Below are 16,623 nucleotides of genomic sequence, written 5' to 3'. Positions count from 1 at the left end.
CTGTTGTTTTTTTATTTTAGTTTTTTTTTCAAATATATTTGGCTAACAATAATAGAAATTTATTTAAAATTTAAATTTACACATCCTCAAATTCAGAACGTGAATTAGAATTACTAGAACCATAAATATTAGATGTCATCAAGTTAAAGGGTTTTATGGGTGAGGGATTTGCAACGGGTCGTGGTGGTAAGGGAGGATTAGAGTGGTTTAATATTGGCGGACGTCCAGTGGCCACAGACGGAGTAGAAGATTCCTGACTAATTGTGGTGGTTGCGGTAATTGTTGACGAGGCCGCTGCAGCTATCCTTGGCACTGGCCGTAAAATATTTTGTCATTTAACGGGTAGCGGGACTAGAGGTGTAGGACGATTACCGAAATTCCCCGCAGCAACATTACTTAGATTACGCAAATGATTAGCTTGGACATATTGAAAGGCCGATGAACGTTCCAATTGTTGGGATAAATAGAATTCGCCCAGGGTATAGAAACGTCGGTGGTCGAAGGGAGCTCCGAATGGAAAGGCGCCAAAACGTGTTGTAGGATATGGCCGAGGCGGTATCATTGGTGGATATATTGGTGTATTGGGAATACGTGATGGTGTGTGAAGTGCTGCATTTAAGTGTGTTCCCACGGGTGGGTGAAGGTTTGCTGAGTTTGCGGAGGAGTTTTTAAATATATCCAATGATTTGAGATTTTCCAACATCTGATGCGAAGCTTGATGTTTTTTCAAATAGGCTTGTCTAAAATGAGAATAAAATTTATATTTCTTATTAGACTTTAAGTTAAAATATGTGAGCTTTTATTAACACTTACCGTCGGAATGTTTTGCCACATTGATTACATGGGAATATCCCATCGACTCCATCGTCATTGATATTTTTGTCTGGAGAATGTCTAACTGATGTGGGAAGCCGTTCTGAATGTTGTCGCTTCTTGGCCTGACTATTAGCCAATAGTTCCGATTTGGGTTTATGCCAACGCCGATGTGATGCCAAATTTGCGGGACAATTGAAGACCTACAAGAAATCGAAATTTATTATTAACAGGAAAATAAGAATTCTACGAGTAGATTGTTGTTTAGGGAAACAATTCAACTACATTTTTAATAGAAACATCGTGAACTGCTAGTATGTTTTTGTTAAATACCGAGTCACAGACTCTAAGGCTAGGAACATGAACATGTACCTGTACTTCGCATTTTCGCATTTCCGATAGTACAAAATGAAAAAAATCGCTGTTGCAAACATAAATTTACTTTGAAAAAATGCATTTCGGGGGGGGGGGCCGGGCCTTCAGGGCCGCCCCCCTGCGTACGTCCCTGCCCTCAGCCTTATGGCTAATGAGGATATATACACTTAGATACGGCAAAAATGTGCCTCATGGCAATACTGGTTTAATTTTTAATAACCGATTTGATTAACATCCAATCCGAAACCTCTTTGATAAAATCGTATACCTTATATGTAAAAAGCGAATAATAAAATCTGTGTGTAATTCCGAAGACTGAGGGTATATATCTGTTGCCAACACTGACTGACACTTTTTTACTTGTTTAAATAGAAATTGTTGAGATTTAAATTTGACCTGTACAAATCAACTTTCAAACTATAATCCAGTTCCGATCAAAATCGAACAGTAAAGGTCCGATAAAAAATTAACCGTTTGTTTATTTATTAATATATATAATACACTTTTGTCTAAGCCTCGAAAGATTTCAGAAATGCGCTGTTAAATATAATCAATAGATCAGCCCTTTCGTCGGTGCCTACAGTTTTTGGGAAGACGAAAATGTGCGCCGAGGACAGCTCCGGTGAATACGATGTTTAAGGCATGATTGCGCTTTGGCTTTTGGGCAAAAACTTATGCGCAAGCATCGATTTTTTGTGTTTCCGATGAAAACGGGACGTATTTTCCAGACAAGATTCTGTGGCAAGAATTCATGAATATACGTAACTCATGAAATTTTATGAAAATCAATTGTTTTTGATCACTTCTCATAAATACTTTGGACTTTCATTAATCCTATACTTTATCTAACACTACAGTATGAAACATAAAGAGGTTCAAGAAATTTATCCTGACAAAAGTCGGCGCGTTTTCATCGCCTTTTGAAGAAACACTCCGGGAGAAGATTACTTGAAGTTGAGTTTCAGGCCGGTCGATAGCCATCGACAATTGGACTCAACGATTGGAAAAAAGTCAATGAATATTCTTTCAATTTATAATAAACATTCCTCATCGATTCCTAATCGATTTTCGTAAACCATAATGTACACCAAATACAAATTTCGGCAATATTTAATGTTGATTTTTCATAATATCGGAAAGCCCGAAAAGGCATTTTTTGAAAATGTGTATAAAATCTTCAAAATACTGCAATTTACAAGGCAAAGTCTGTATCACAATATCTTCCTTCACCATAATTATTACATCTGTAGGTTATATAGGGTCTAGGCCTAAATGCGGACCGATATATGTCTAAACCTGACGTTCTAGATTTTTATCTCGATATCGTCCGATGGCTAAATCGTCCATACTTCCATACTTTGTAGGAATATCCCCCATACTTTGTAGGAATATCCCCCATACAAATACAAATCTCTAATGGGGATATTTCCTAAAAACTTAAAACCCCAAAATTTGGATCTATATTATGAACGCATGTGGGGTGAAATATGGGTATAAAATCTTGAAAATACTGCAATTTAGAGGGTAAAGTTATATGAGGCATACCTTAAGCGGGACCAATATTGACAATATTGTGTAGGAATTAACGAATGTTTGGTTTTTTTATAATATGAAGGGTTATGCCTAATTAAGGACCGATAGCTCAATTTCGAACCTAATATTAATACCCTTCACCACATTGTGGTACAGGGTATTATGTCTTTCCGAGTCGATTTTAGTATGTCCGTCCTTCTGTCTGCCCACGTTAAATTGTAAACAAAGTACACGTCGCATTTATGATCAAAATTGGATAAAATTTGGCACATCTCATTTGTGTTGCTCTGAGGACCGAAGTTTGAGCCTTAGCCCTAGCTCGACTCGAAAGAGTATAAATAACTCACTTAAAAATTACTTTCAAATGATCACTGACCCCACAAGGCAAAATTCAAATAACAAAAATTATTTCAGCTGAGCACGGCTAGGGCTCGAACTTCGGTCCTCAGAGCAACACAAATGTTGCCAGACCACTTAACGTTCTGAGCCATCAACAACACCCTCTAAAAACGGTTGCGCAAAAATCATGTGTATACCAAGGTAGCAATTGTAGGTGTGTGGATTAATTATCCATCGCTACAACAAAAATCTGCTTTGGATTGGGATTGTTTCTAGAAAGAAGACAAATGTCGAATCTTGACAAATTGGAATTTAATTTGCATATGCAAGTCAGGGTGGAATAAATACAAGTTATCAACATACGACCTGTGTAAAGCCACATAGCCCAATATGCCTGATGAGCCGCTTAACCAACGGCGAAACGCGTCGCATAATGGTGGGTTCGTAGGTTCTTCTACTGGCTTTCCTTTTCACTGCAAAACATACATCATTAAGCTCGTCTCGAAAGAGTATAAATAACTTACTTAAAAAATATAGCTCACATATATAATTTCGCCCGATTTTAGGTAAATAATGCACCAAAGACTCAAATTTAAGCCGATTGCATTTATATAGGGGCTATGTCTAAATGCGCGTCGATATATACATTATCGAATCTGAGTTTTTTTATTTCGATATCCTCCAAAGGAAGAATGATTACAACATATGGATAAATCGACTAAATCGCATTACAATTCCACCCTATATAGGGTATAAACAAACAATTTAGAGTACAGCATATCCCTCATATTATGGTGGAATACGGGTATATGGAGGTAACCAAAAATCCGGAACAAATATAAAAATGGGGGTTATATAGGCACTACCCCTAAAATGGGGGGTGAATATTAATACATTTTTGGTAGGGAGATTTGTTGCCACTACGACTACAAAATACCAAATTACAGCAAATTCGGTTGGGGGCTACCCGAAAAACTGACCAATATTTATAATTTGTTGTGGGGAGATTTTCTATAAGAACTCAAAGTACTAAATTACAGCCAAATCAGTCGAAAAATTCGCTAAAAACCCAAAAATTCTGAAAATTGGGGGGTACCGCCATATGGTGGCTACCAGAAAAAAATTGAATGTGGTACCCAATAAGAACCCAATGTACCAAATTTCAGCGAATTCAGTTGAAAAACGCGCTCAAGAACCCTAAAATACAGAAAATTGAGGGGTACCCTTATATCATCTGCTCATCTTCGAACTGCCTGCAGACAAAAGATGACTCTATGCAAAATTTTGGCTATTACAACAGACAGCCGGACATGGCCAAATCGTCACATATTTTTTACGTTGATCAAAAATATACTTTATAGGGTCGGAAATGATTATTTCGATGTGTTACAAACGGAAAAATAAAAATAGTATACCCTCCATACTATGGTGGAGGGTATAAAAAGGCGTTATATGGGGACTACCCCCAAAAGTCGGCGAATATAAATCATTTTCGAAACGGAAATTTGTTACTTAATACGAAATCACAGCAAATTCAGTTGAAAACATGCTCCAAATCCTAAATATACCGAAAATTGGATGGTACATTGTATTTATAGTTTTTAGTGGAGACATTTGGTACCCAATAATAACCCAAACGCCCTGTACAACCCCAGAAAATTTGGGGGTACCTTTACATGGGGGCTATGCCTAAACGTGAACCGATATAGCTAATCTTCGATGCAAAAATTCAGCACCCTATCTCAATTCCATCAGAAGACAGTGTGATTACAATATATAGGGTCGGAAATGAATATGTCGATGAGTTACAAACGGAATGACAAAATTAATATACCCTCCATGCTATGGTGAAGGGTATAATAAACGAAAACTATAACTTCAAAACTTTTACTCGCTTTATAAAAAACTAAATTTATTTTCTTAAATAAAATTCCCTTGCACTACTCACCTTTTCACATTCCGAACATTTGTATTCAATGTGAACAATTCGAGGACAACGATGTTGGGCCAACTTAAAGGCATCATCGTACAGCGTGCGACACAGCTGACACAAATACGCACCAATCTTATTATCGATACTGGCCAAAATCGCTTTAGCTTCCTCGGTGACTTCGACCACATTGAAAGCTGGATCAATGTCGCCTTTACGCACCACCAATTCCTCGTCGTCTCGTAGTTTTCGAATAATAGTGCCAGAAACTGGACTAATGGTCTCCTCGTCGAGTGACATGTGCTTACGAAGTTTCATACGTTTACGTTCGGTCTTATGGGTTTTATACGAAGGTGGTCGAATATGTGTCGGCAGTGAGTCTAGTTGGGGGTTCACATTATTAGGTACACTGGAGTTTGAGGTTATCATAATTGTGTCTAGTTTGTCGTGGGTGTCCGTCCGTGCCGTGTAAGGATTCTCCTCGCAGGGCTTTGTGCAATTTGTCAAATCAATGTAGGTTTTCACATTGTTGTCGTTGCCACCGCCGCTGCCACAATCGTTGTTGGAATTTCCTTTGTTAAAATCCCTGTCAAATAATTTCGCCAGTCCATCGACAGCTCGATTGTGTAATTCTTCATTTTCGTAGACCAATTTGTTGCGTGTCAACACTTGGCCATCCTTGGCCAGTTCTTGTTCGATTTCGTTTTGACTCTGCAGTCGGAGCATGGTGATGGCTTTGCTGGACAAAGGATTTATGTCGTCGTCATCGTTACTTAGAATGTCAACATATTCTTCTTCGTCCGCCTCTTCCTCGTTGGCGTTTTCGTCTTGTCGCTTTTCTCCATTGGAATACCTAGTTGTTGGTTCGGAACTACTGTTATGCGACGAACTATGTGGCGAAGAGATGTTGTGGTGGTGATGATTGTTGTGATGGGTCTCATTAAGTTCCGCATCTTCGTTGAGCTCTTGAGAACTGACAAGTGTTTCATTTTCTTCATCAATTTCTTCGTCCTCTTCGGAAACATCGTTTTCATTGACTTCATTGTTGACCTCATCATCCGCCCCTCCCTCATCCTCATCTTCGGTCAGGACAATTGTCTCATCATCGACATAAATTGTTGGCATACTGGGTAGTTGCTGAGGCTGCCGGCGATATTCGTCCATTATCATTACACTTCGTTGACTTTTCGGTATTTCCGGAAAATTGCTACCATCCTCTCCTGATCCACTGCTCTGCTGCAGCTGTGTATTGGCATTGTTTCGTTCTCCAAACATTTGTTGTTGTTGCCTTAATGTTTCATATCCCTCATTGTCCTGCATTGTGAATAAAGGTAATTCCTCTCGACGAGCATAAGCGGAGGCGACAAAGTTTTGACTTTCCGTTACCATGACTCTATTCGGACTTCTTCTCAGTGGAGTATTTGTTAGTGCTGTTGTTGGTGAGTGCCTGTCCCCTTGTGTTTGCGGTATTGTGGTTCCCATGACATGCGGTCGCCACAAAAAATGCTGTTGCTGTTCCTCTGTCATAAATCTTGACCGTTTCCTTGGTGGCGAGGGTGTCGATGGCGGTGTTATGGGCACAATATTAACTCCTGCCCTCAGCGAAAGATCCAATGGGGAAATTATTAAATTGTTGACTGGTGTTATTTGCCTTTGTTGTTGATGTGAAATTGTCTGAGACTGTGGCACTGTTGGTGGGTGGAGCAGAGAAGGTTGTGGCTGCAGGTGATGTTGATGTTCTAATATTGCTGGTCTGGCACTGAATTGAGGAAATGTTTCATTAATCGCTGGCAGAACACGGCATTCCGTATATGCCTCGTTCATCATTTTCAATGGTTACTGTAATTGAGAAACGAAAACGAAGAATGTCTAATTAATTTCGAATTTGTATATTAAATTTTTGTTAAAATACAGATCAATTAATAACATATATATTTGGTCTAGGCCCAAATAAAAAATATGTTTGTAATGTCGAAATTAAGTCTGATTTTTTAAAATATTTCTTGAAGACCCAATCAAAGGGGAGATTTTTAAGATATTTTTCAAACCCTCAAATAAAGCGCAATTTTTTGGAGAACCATCAGGGAATATATTTGTAAGATCGGAATTAGGTCTGTTTTTTTAGAACCTATTTCTTTTTAAGTGTGGATCTTTTTCAAGTCCCAGATGAAGGGGGGCAAAAGCGAAGATTTTTGTAAACCCCAAAATAAAGCGTGGAATTTTTTAAGACACAAATAAATCGTTCATTTTTAAAGAATATTTTATATGTCCCAAAAAAGAGAGGATTTTTTACGAATAGTTTACCTAATCTTAATTAAGGCGTGATTTTTTTAAATATGTTTCAAAGCCCAAATAAATTGTGATTGTTTAATGATCATTATTTCGTGTCTATATTAATATGTAGATTTATTAACGAATATGTTTTCAAGCCACGACTAAGTAGGGGGAATTTTCAAGAATGTTTCATTTATAAGGGTCAAATAAGGAGTGGATATTTCAAAGAATACTTTTTGCAATGTCTAAATAAGGTGGTCATTGCAAAAAGAATATTTTGCCAAAGCCCAAATATAGTGGTAATTTTTCAGACAATTTTGAGTCGATTTACAAATGTTCGTCTGCCGGACTGGCTAGTCCAAACTTCGAACATCGTAGTATTTCTTCCAAACTTAGTTTAAGTTTGGGCATGGGACCTATTGGCCCACTCCTTCTGGTACTGTTAATGGTCGAAATTTGAAATAAATATTAAATCCAATATTAGGCGAATGGAATGTCTGATTTGAACCAAACTTTTATCTTTACCAAACCTAGATCAAACCCGAAGGTGGGTCCCGTCGGTTCTCTCATTGTGGAACCTTCCTCACAAATGGAATTTGAAGTGAATTGAATAGCCGATTTGAGAGAATATTTTTTAACTAAAACAAATTGTATGTGACGAGCATCACACTATGCTACAGGGTATTATGTCTTTGTACATATGTTTGTAACAGACAAAATGAAACGAGATAGAACCATGGTTCCTTTGTCCGTTCGTCTGTGCATGTTAAATTGTAAACTTGACACTTGAAACTTGGCACAGCTTATCAATTCGGGAAGAACCCTATCGATGTTGAGAAAAACGGTTCAGATTTAGATATAGCTCCCATACATATTTTCGTCCGATTTAATGTAAATAGTGCACCAAAGTCCGTATATATCTTTCGATGTGCACGACATTTGTACAGCGTACTACATTAAGACCACAATGATGTGTGGCTAAGTTTCGTAAAAATCAGTTTACATTTACATATAGCTCCCATATAAATTTTTATAATCCTCTATCTATCTTTTTAATTTGCAGGAAATTTGGGATAGCGTACTGAACTGAGTCTAGAATGATATGTGCAAAGTTTCGTGAAAATCGGTTCAGATTTAGATATAGCTCACATATATATTTTTCCCCGATGTTATGTAAATTGTAAAATTTACATAAAATGTAATCTGTAAAATCTTTGGCAAGTTTCATTGAAATCAGTTCAGATTTTAGGTAAATGGTGCGCCGAGTGCAACGAAATTTGGCCAACATATTGAATTGAGACTAGAATAAGGTTATTGGGTTTTTATGATGTTGGTGCAGATGTTGGAAATTTCATTCACGAATAACTTTTATTGGATTTTGGTCGTTGCCTATGGTCATCGCCGTCTATTGATATTTTGTTTGGGATTCGTACGTTTTTTATGATTCGTTATCTGTGTCGATAATACGGCGCGAATGGTTTAAATGTACTGTGGCACATATTATAAATTTAAATTAAAAATTTCAAACTTTCCAATAGAATTGCCTAGGCCAGAAATATGTATAGTATCCTTCGTATATACATATCTGCAAACAACGATTTCAAAATAATTTGAACGCCCGCATAAAAATGTTTTCCTGAGCCGATTCTACTTTTACATTGATTCAATTTTTTGGCCATCTGTGAAGAGGATGCCCATCTGTTGTAAATTCACTTAAAAATGTATTTAGAGGTTTTTAAAATGTTGACCTATCTGAGGATAGGACCGAAGGGTCCCACATTCGAACTTGATCTATGAAAGGTAAACTTATTACGATGTGCAAATTTTCGATGAAATTGTATATTCCTTTCGTTCGCTTCATATGAGAAGTGGACTGATAAGTCCTATCTAACAACATTCTAATGTTGTAATTCACATAATAATGTGAATATCCAAAACAATGAACTCTCAATAATGTGAACTAATTAATGCCGGAGTAGTTATGCAAAGTTTAGTTCAACTCGGATAGTCCATTCCCGAAATTAATTTTCAGCCAAATTTTCTCCATTTTGTTGTGGAGCACAAGAAGGAGTGGGCCGAAGGGTCTCATATCGTGACATAAACTAGGAAAGGTTAACATAATCCCAAGTCCTTAGCTTCGATGGATTTTGATATTCCATTCGCTTCCTATGAGAAGTACAAGTTTTCAAAAATTTGATCCATTACTAAAAATAAGGAGTGGTCCGATATGCTCCATCTTCGAATCCAAGGTAGAATTAATTGCACCAGCCGGCCAGACAGACGAACGGACATTTCTAAAGCGACTCTAAATTGTCTGAAACTGATATGGTCTAAAGAAACATGAGATATAAAAAAAAACAATATTTCGATGAGACAGATATTTGCCGTATCAAAGTGTATATACCCTCATTAGCCACAAGGTTGAGGGTATAAAAATGTTCGGCATAAAGCAGGTCAAAGCTAAACTAAACCGATCATTTATTTTACATGTGTAGTATTTATTATAGGTATCTCAAATGTTATGGCTTTGCGGTTTTCGGTTGACAGAAAACCAAAATTATCTTTCGAGTTCCAGAAGATCCGAAACTGATAAATTGACATACGCCATAAAATCTATTTACAAAAAAGATTAATCCCAGTTTACTGTTTGATGTATTATCCATACAGCAGTACCGTGGGATAACGACTTTATTTCATGTTGAAAAGCTTTTCAATTTAGCCTCAAAGTCGGATTTTAGGAATAATTTCAACCAGAAATATATATGTATATATTGAGAAAAGTATAGATCAGTACCTTGACAAATCATCCATAAATGTACCGTCCGATTTTACTTACACGAAAGTCCTTGACCACATATCAAAACTAAAGTGACTGTAATTTATTATTCACATTCGGAACATCGGAATAAAAATGAATGGCCAATTACAGCCACTTTGGTTGAAAAAAAACGTCTAGAACACTAATGCACAAAAAAGAGACGACAGCGGTGGCAGCTAAACACGTATTCCCTTTTTATACTTTCAGCCTTATGGTTAATTAGGGTATATACACTTTGATACGGTGAAAATGTGCCTCAGCGAAATATTGGTTGTAGACCCGTTTCAGAAAATTTGGAGTCGATTTACACATATCCGTCCGTCCGTTGTCCGTCAATCTGGCTGGCTGGTGCGCACGATAACTCTCGAAGGGAATACTCGATTTTATCCAAACTTTATACATCTTTTTATTTTCTCCAAACTTAGTTTAAGTTCGAAGAATATCGGTCCACTCGTTCTTGTACCTCTGCCACAAAATGGTAAAAATTGTGCTAAAAAATATTTTTTTAATAACATGCGAACGAACTATCCGACTTAACGAAATTTCGTACAATCTGTTATCTTTACCAAGCCTATATCAAGTAGGAAGAAGGGACCCATTGGTCCCCACCTTCTGGTGTGGGGGAGGTACTAGGACAGGGTCAAAATTTTCAATATTTATAAATCCAATATCAGGCTAATGGAATTAGCCTATTATCTTAACCAAGCCTAGATCAAGTTTGAAGATTGGACTCATTGGCCCACTCCTTCTGGTACCTCTCGCACAAAAGGGTAAAAATTGTGCTAAAAATTAATTTTATAATAACGGGCTACGGACGGGACGGATTTTAACGAAACTTTGTGCAACCTATTATCTTTACTGACCCTATGTCAAGTAGAAAGATGGAACCCATTGGTTCACTACTCCTGGTACCGCTCCCTCAGAGGTTCAAAATTTTCAATATTCATAAATCCAATATCAGGCGAATGGAATGTCAGATTTGAACCAAATTTGTCAAGTAGGAAGATGGAACCCATTTGTTCACTCCTTCTGGAAAAAGTCAAAATATTTATTTATTGTAAAATCTTTTCGAATATCGATAATCGAAAATACCGAAAATTGGTAGTTTGATTTTATGGGTGCTACACTGATCCCTCAATCGTAATATCCCATTTTCAATACCAAACATCCTTGGATTGTAGTAATGTCAAAATTGCAAAGTCCAATGCTTAATATTGTGATCTCTATCGAGATTTTAACACAATTTTATTCTGAGCAATAACATATTTATACTTTATGGGGTCTCTGACGGATATTTCGAGGTGTTGCGAACAATATCACAAAATCGAATAGTATACACAAATCTAACGGTGGATGAATTTTTATACTGATTCCCCGAGGTTATCAAAGCGTAAATAGCTTCCTCGGAAAGAACGTTTATTGTAGAGGTTTTGACATACGTCCATATAGAGGTGCCATCCTATTTGCCTGACATTTAAAAAAAACGCCTATATAGGCATTTCATGGTTTGAAATTGCATTAATATAACGGCCACGCCCCAACTTAAGCTATTTACATGATCCTAGACGCATTTTGCGATTTTGCTGGAATTTTCGTATTACATGTTTTCAGATATATCGATTCGATCCGAATTTTTAATTTTTTTTTATTCTTCTTGGTAGATAGATGGCTTAGTTCGGCTTTTTTAAATGTTTTTAATTACTGAACCCGCTGTTTTTATTCCTTAGATATGTATGTCAAACCTTGTTTTTTATATAATATTACCAAATGTGTATATTTTCTTCGTATTTTTTTATTATTTGTATCCTTAAACGCACACACAACTTTCGAATATTTAACATTTACAATTATTCAGCACAATAAATTTTTAAGATTTTAAATATTCCTCTTTTTCAGTTATTATTTCTCTAAGAAAATTTCCTTGATTTTCAATTTTATTTCTAGATATTTATTTGCACTACCGTATCACGGACAATTTTAATCCTTATTGTTGGACGCGTCGCCAAGAACTGAAAGCTACAAGACATTACGTAGCTTTAGGACACCTGACTGCTGTTCGCTCTCAAATTAGATTTGAATGCCGCCAATGACATGTGAACAGGGGGGTGTATACCAAAAAGGTATTATAACCTATCAAGAAACGACAATGCGCTACAACCACCACCAAAACAAAGCCACAAGCCCATTCACCCACTCTGGGGGCGCATCAACCACCACCCGTCACGATAATGTTTTGGCTGAGTGTGTGTGTCTTTACTCATCCTTTTGCCTAAAAAAACTATCGGAACGCATTGATGAGCTACTCTAAAACACATTCGCTCTCTTACTCTTACCCAAATAGCCTAAAGCATAGACTACCCTGCTCTACATCCTACTCTGCTAACCATTCACTGGGCATTGTTGTTTTGGGTCACCAGTCAGTCGATGGCAGTGGCAGTCTGCGTTGGAATGCCTTGCTTTTGCATTTCTCCACAACACAACAAAAACCCGTTGAGTTATTGCTTGATTGCTGGCTGGCTGCCTGTTTGGCTGGCTACATGGCATTGCTGGACATCATCCCCCAATGCACAACACCCCCTTTTGGACAAATGAAGAAAATCTCCACACTGCGCATGAACGTAACCGCCCACAGCTAAAAAACTGAGTTCTTTCATACACCAGTCCCAGTGTCAGAGCTTATTTTTGTTGATGTTTACGTTTTGTCCTTGGGCTTAAGAAAACCTTAACAAATTTCACCATGCATTGGCATCCTGCTTCTAGGGGTATTCCATTGGTTTTTGTTTTGATTTCATACCAATGCGTGTGTGTGTGTGACGGGATGCATAGGACCGCCCATATTTCTGATTTAACGACAACAAATAGTTATAGTGACATGAATTTTTGCGTTTGACAATGATAATGATGTTGTTGTTCTTGTTGTTGTCCCTACTGCTCCATATAGGACAATTTGGAATTTTTCAATATTTTTTCGTGTGAAGAAAGAAATTTGAAAAATGTCATTTGAAAATGTTCATTGATTAAATTTTATAAATTAATTTTTAAATCGATATCAAAAAAAGATACAAAGAAAATCAATGAAGAGCTAAGGTTATGGTCAACCGGAACCGAACATGTTATACCCTATAATACACTGTGGTATCGGAATCGGTTAGTGATCCAGAGTCTGAGTTTAACCAAAAGAACGGTTACCCTTTTCTAAATCCTCAACCATAAAATGGAGCTATATTTTTCAATATAGTAAATTTTTTTTATATGTAAAGTTCGATATAGTCCATATTTGGTACATTTCCAACATCGAACAATATTTTGACATAGGTTCTACCTGCATTTTACACTTTCGTTTCTCAAATGATCAGAAATCTCCGGACATAATAATTATACTCTACTCTATTGTTTTGTGCAGCCCTAGACCCATTTTTGAGTATACCGATCGTCATATCTCGACTACCTGGGTCGATCTAGACATGTGGGTCCATCCGTCCGTCCGTCCGTCTCTCCATTATGATTTGTAAACACGATACAGGCCACAGTTATGGGCCAAATCTTCACGAAATTTTGCATGTAGCAATGTTCTGGCCAATGAAGACCCCTATTGTTTAAGGTAAAGATCGGTTAATATTTAGGGGATGATATGAACCAAAAACTTTATTTTTGTCTGATTTTCTGGTCGCTCCAGAGGCCATAATTATGGCTTAAGCATCGCGAATTTTTACATAGAGAAGTGGATCGGGTCAAATGGATCCGGATTTTTGTGTGAAAAATGACAAAATTTGTTTTCTATGGCGTATATATTTACACCTGAAGGACATACACCCGAGAAGTTGATATTGTATCCAAGAGGAGTGGTTGACCTTTAAATTGATACCAATTATTGTCGTATGTACTCGAATGTGGGATTTACACCTAAATCTTCATATATTATTTAGTAACCCATTACCACACTAGAGGGCGGAAATATAGCGCTGATCGCTTTTAAATTTCCATGAGGATCCACATATGGTTAAGGATAAAGCCTATAATTTTCGTTAATGATCAGTTAATAATATTGGGATGAATTGGACTGAAAACTTAATTTGTTTATGTTTTTTCGAGTCGATTTATAGGCCACAATTGAAAGCCGAACATCACTACACAACTCACTAGGAAGCGAATCTGGACAAATGATTAGAAGGGCTGTACTGAATATTAGTAATATTTTTTTACCTCTAGTCGGTCAAGAGGGAATAAAAATCCGCAGAAAGTTTGAGTTCCGTGGTAGTTGTGTAGGGTATCGTATGGTCGGCTCCATCGGACTATACTGCTCAGCTCACTTGTTTTAATATACACTTATCTCCCTTGAGCTAAGCCATGGACAATCGATAGTATAGAGTAACAGTAATGTTTCGAACGCCCGAATAATAGCTTATTTAGATGATGATTTAGATGATTTTTATACACTCCATCTTCATACGGCATTCAGTTCTAGGTAATGACTGCAACGGCACAGAGCAAATTGATAACTCCAAGCTGTGCGCGGTACAATTGGATTTCCCATACACAGAAAAAATATTTAATGACTATTTTCATAATTTTATAGTGTCATACTTTATTTTTTTCTAATATACATGCCTTTATTTTTCAAAAAAAAAATTAAATAAGTCCTTAATATCAACCGTATTTTCCTATTTTGCTCTATACCAATATTTGCGTTCATCAGGTGTTTTTTGTTTCTGTATTGTCCTCTCCCCTACTCTCACTTGGTGGTTGTTAGTTTACTGTTTGTTTTGCACTCACAAGATTGTGGTTAGTTTTGCATTCCATTGTTTCCTTATTTCAGGCATTACTACCGCATTGGTGTTACAAAATTCGCATATGCATTTTCCAAATTATTTCGATATAAATGCTAAATACAATATATGAAATATGTGTTGATATCCAAAACAAGTGAACAGGAGTGTTGAGCCACATACCTGCATCCACTCTCTTTGATATGGAAACCGGCATGTAAAATTTTATGAATTGCGTTCATAAAATGCGGAAACCCGGACATTGACAACACTTTTTGCTGTGTACAATAATTGAAACATGTCCTTAACTGAGAGTCCATAATTTCAGACCATCTCTTCTCAATCGAAAGGCACATTTTCGCTAACCATACTGGCGAGGATTCGTCAACCTTTGTATGTGATAGATTCACATACGGTTAGAGGAAAGTAAATTTGGAGATATTATAACATATGCAGTTGTTAGATTTAAACCTGCTGATCGAATACCACATTCTAATGGAGAAGCTGAAGAAGCTCCTTGTAAGGGGTGAGTCGATTGAAAACGAAATATATGTGAAAATATGAGCACCTATCCAATAAATTTCCCAGTCTTCTTCGAGGAATGCGAATACAGGAACTGGAAAATTGGGAACATCACACGACAAACTGTCGCCTTGTCTGAATCTTCGTTCGGTATTAAACGGCTCCGAGAGGTCCTTTCCGACTTTAAATGCTATATTTGTGCCCACATAGCCGTATTAATTTTGCAGGAATGCCGAACGCAAACATGACTTTAAAAATCTCTGAGCGAATCGGGCTCTAGGATTTGGCGTAGTGTGAAAATCTGGTGTATGGTACAATTGCCAGGTCTGAAGCCACATTGGTATGGTCGATAATATCATTGACCATAGGCTTCAGTCGTTTACACAGCACCCTGGATAACACTTTACATGCGATGGGAAGCAGACTATGCCTCTAAAGTTGACACATATCGTCTATTTCCCAATTTGTTGTGCACGGGACACAGGTTGCTGAGGTTCCAATTATTGGTTATACATTCCTCTAGCCAAATTGTACTAACCAGCTGGTGTATACTTCTGATCAGTGTTTAACCACCAGTCTTGAATATTTCGGGTGGTAATCCATCGGCATCTGCTGCTTTATTATACTCCAGCCGATCAAATGTTATTCTGAACTCATCTTGGCTAGGTGGTATACAATCTATACCGTCATCTCTTATTAGTTCTGGGGTATCTTCTTCATCATGTCCGGTCTTCATTCCGAATATTGTACATCTCGATTTGCTCACACTCACGTTTTTCTTCTTCTTTCTTCTTCTTTATTATTATTTTTAATACGTTTCTCCTCTCTACTTTTCTCTCAATAATTCTCTCTCGCATTGCGTGATGCTACTGTTGGCAGGGTTGTCGTATACGCTGGAAGTTTCAACTCAGTAGTATTACGGCACCCCTGATCGTATCACGGGTTTCTTGATGGTGGTCTTTGGTACCCAAATGTTGCTTTTGCTTCTCTGATCTATCGAACGTCTAAAACGCTAGATGTATGCCTTGCGTCCATCACAACATTATCAATTTTATTTCTCGTTGCTTGATCAGGAGAAATCCAGGTGTCCGTGTGTATATCGAGATGCTTAAGGGAACACCCCCTCCCCCCATTCTCGATTTTAATTTTTCAAGATTTTCAATGGGCTGGTAAATGAATACAAATGCTTGTTTGTTTGTTTGTAACTTTACACATATATAATTGAAGATTTAAAAGAGAAGAAAAATAATTTA

The 16,623-nt window shown here is 37.2% G+C and overlaps 1 protein-coding gene across 1 annotated transcript; it reads right to left on the bottom strand.

Moving 5' to 3' along the window:
* Positions 1-76: 76 nt before the first annotated feature.
* On the bottom strand, positions 77-6,817 carry LOC133334337 (uncharacterized). Its single transcript, XM_061542626.1, is given in 3 exon segments — positions 77-740; positions 814-1,016; positions 5,009-6,817. Coding segments are annotated over 3 exon segments (2,676 nt in total).
* Positions 6,818-16,623: the final 9,806 nt, after the last annotated feature.

Source organism: Musca vetustissima, unplaced genomic scaffold, assembly GCF_032173495.1.
Source record: "Musca vetustissima isolate MV318-11 ecotype Yass unplaced genomic scaffold, APGP_CSIRO_Mvet_v1 utg99366, whole genome shotgun sequence".
NCBI classification, from domain to species: domain Eukaryota; kingdom Metazoa; phylum Arthropoda; class Insecta; order Diptera; family Muscidae; genus Musca; species Musca vetustissima.
This window is presented reverse-complemented; position numbering and strand designations above follow the sequence as displayed.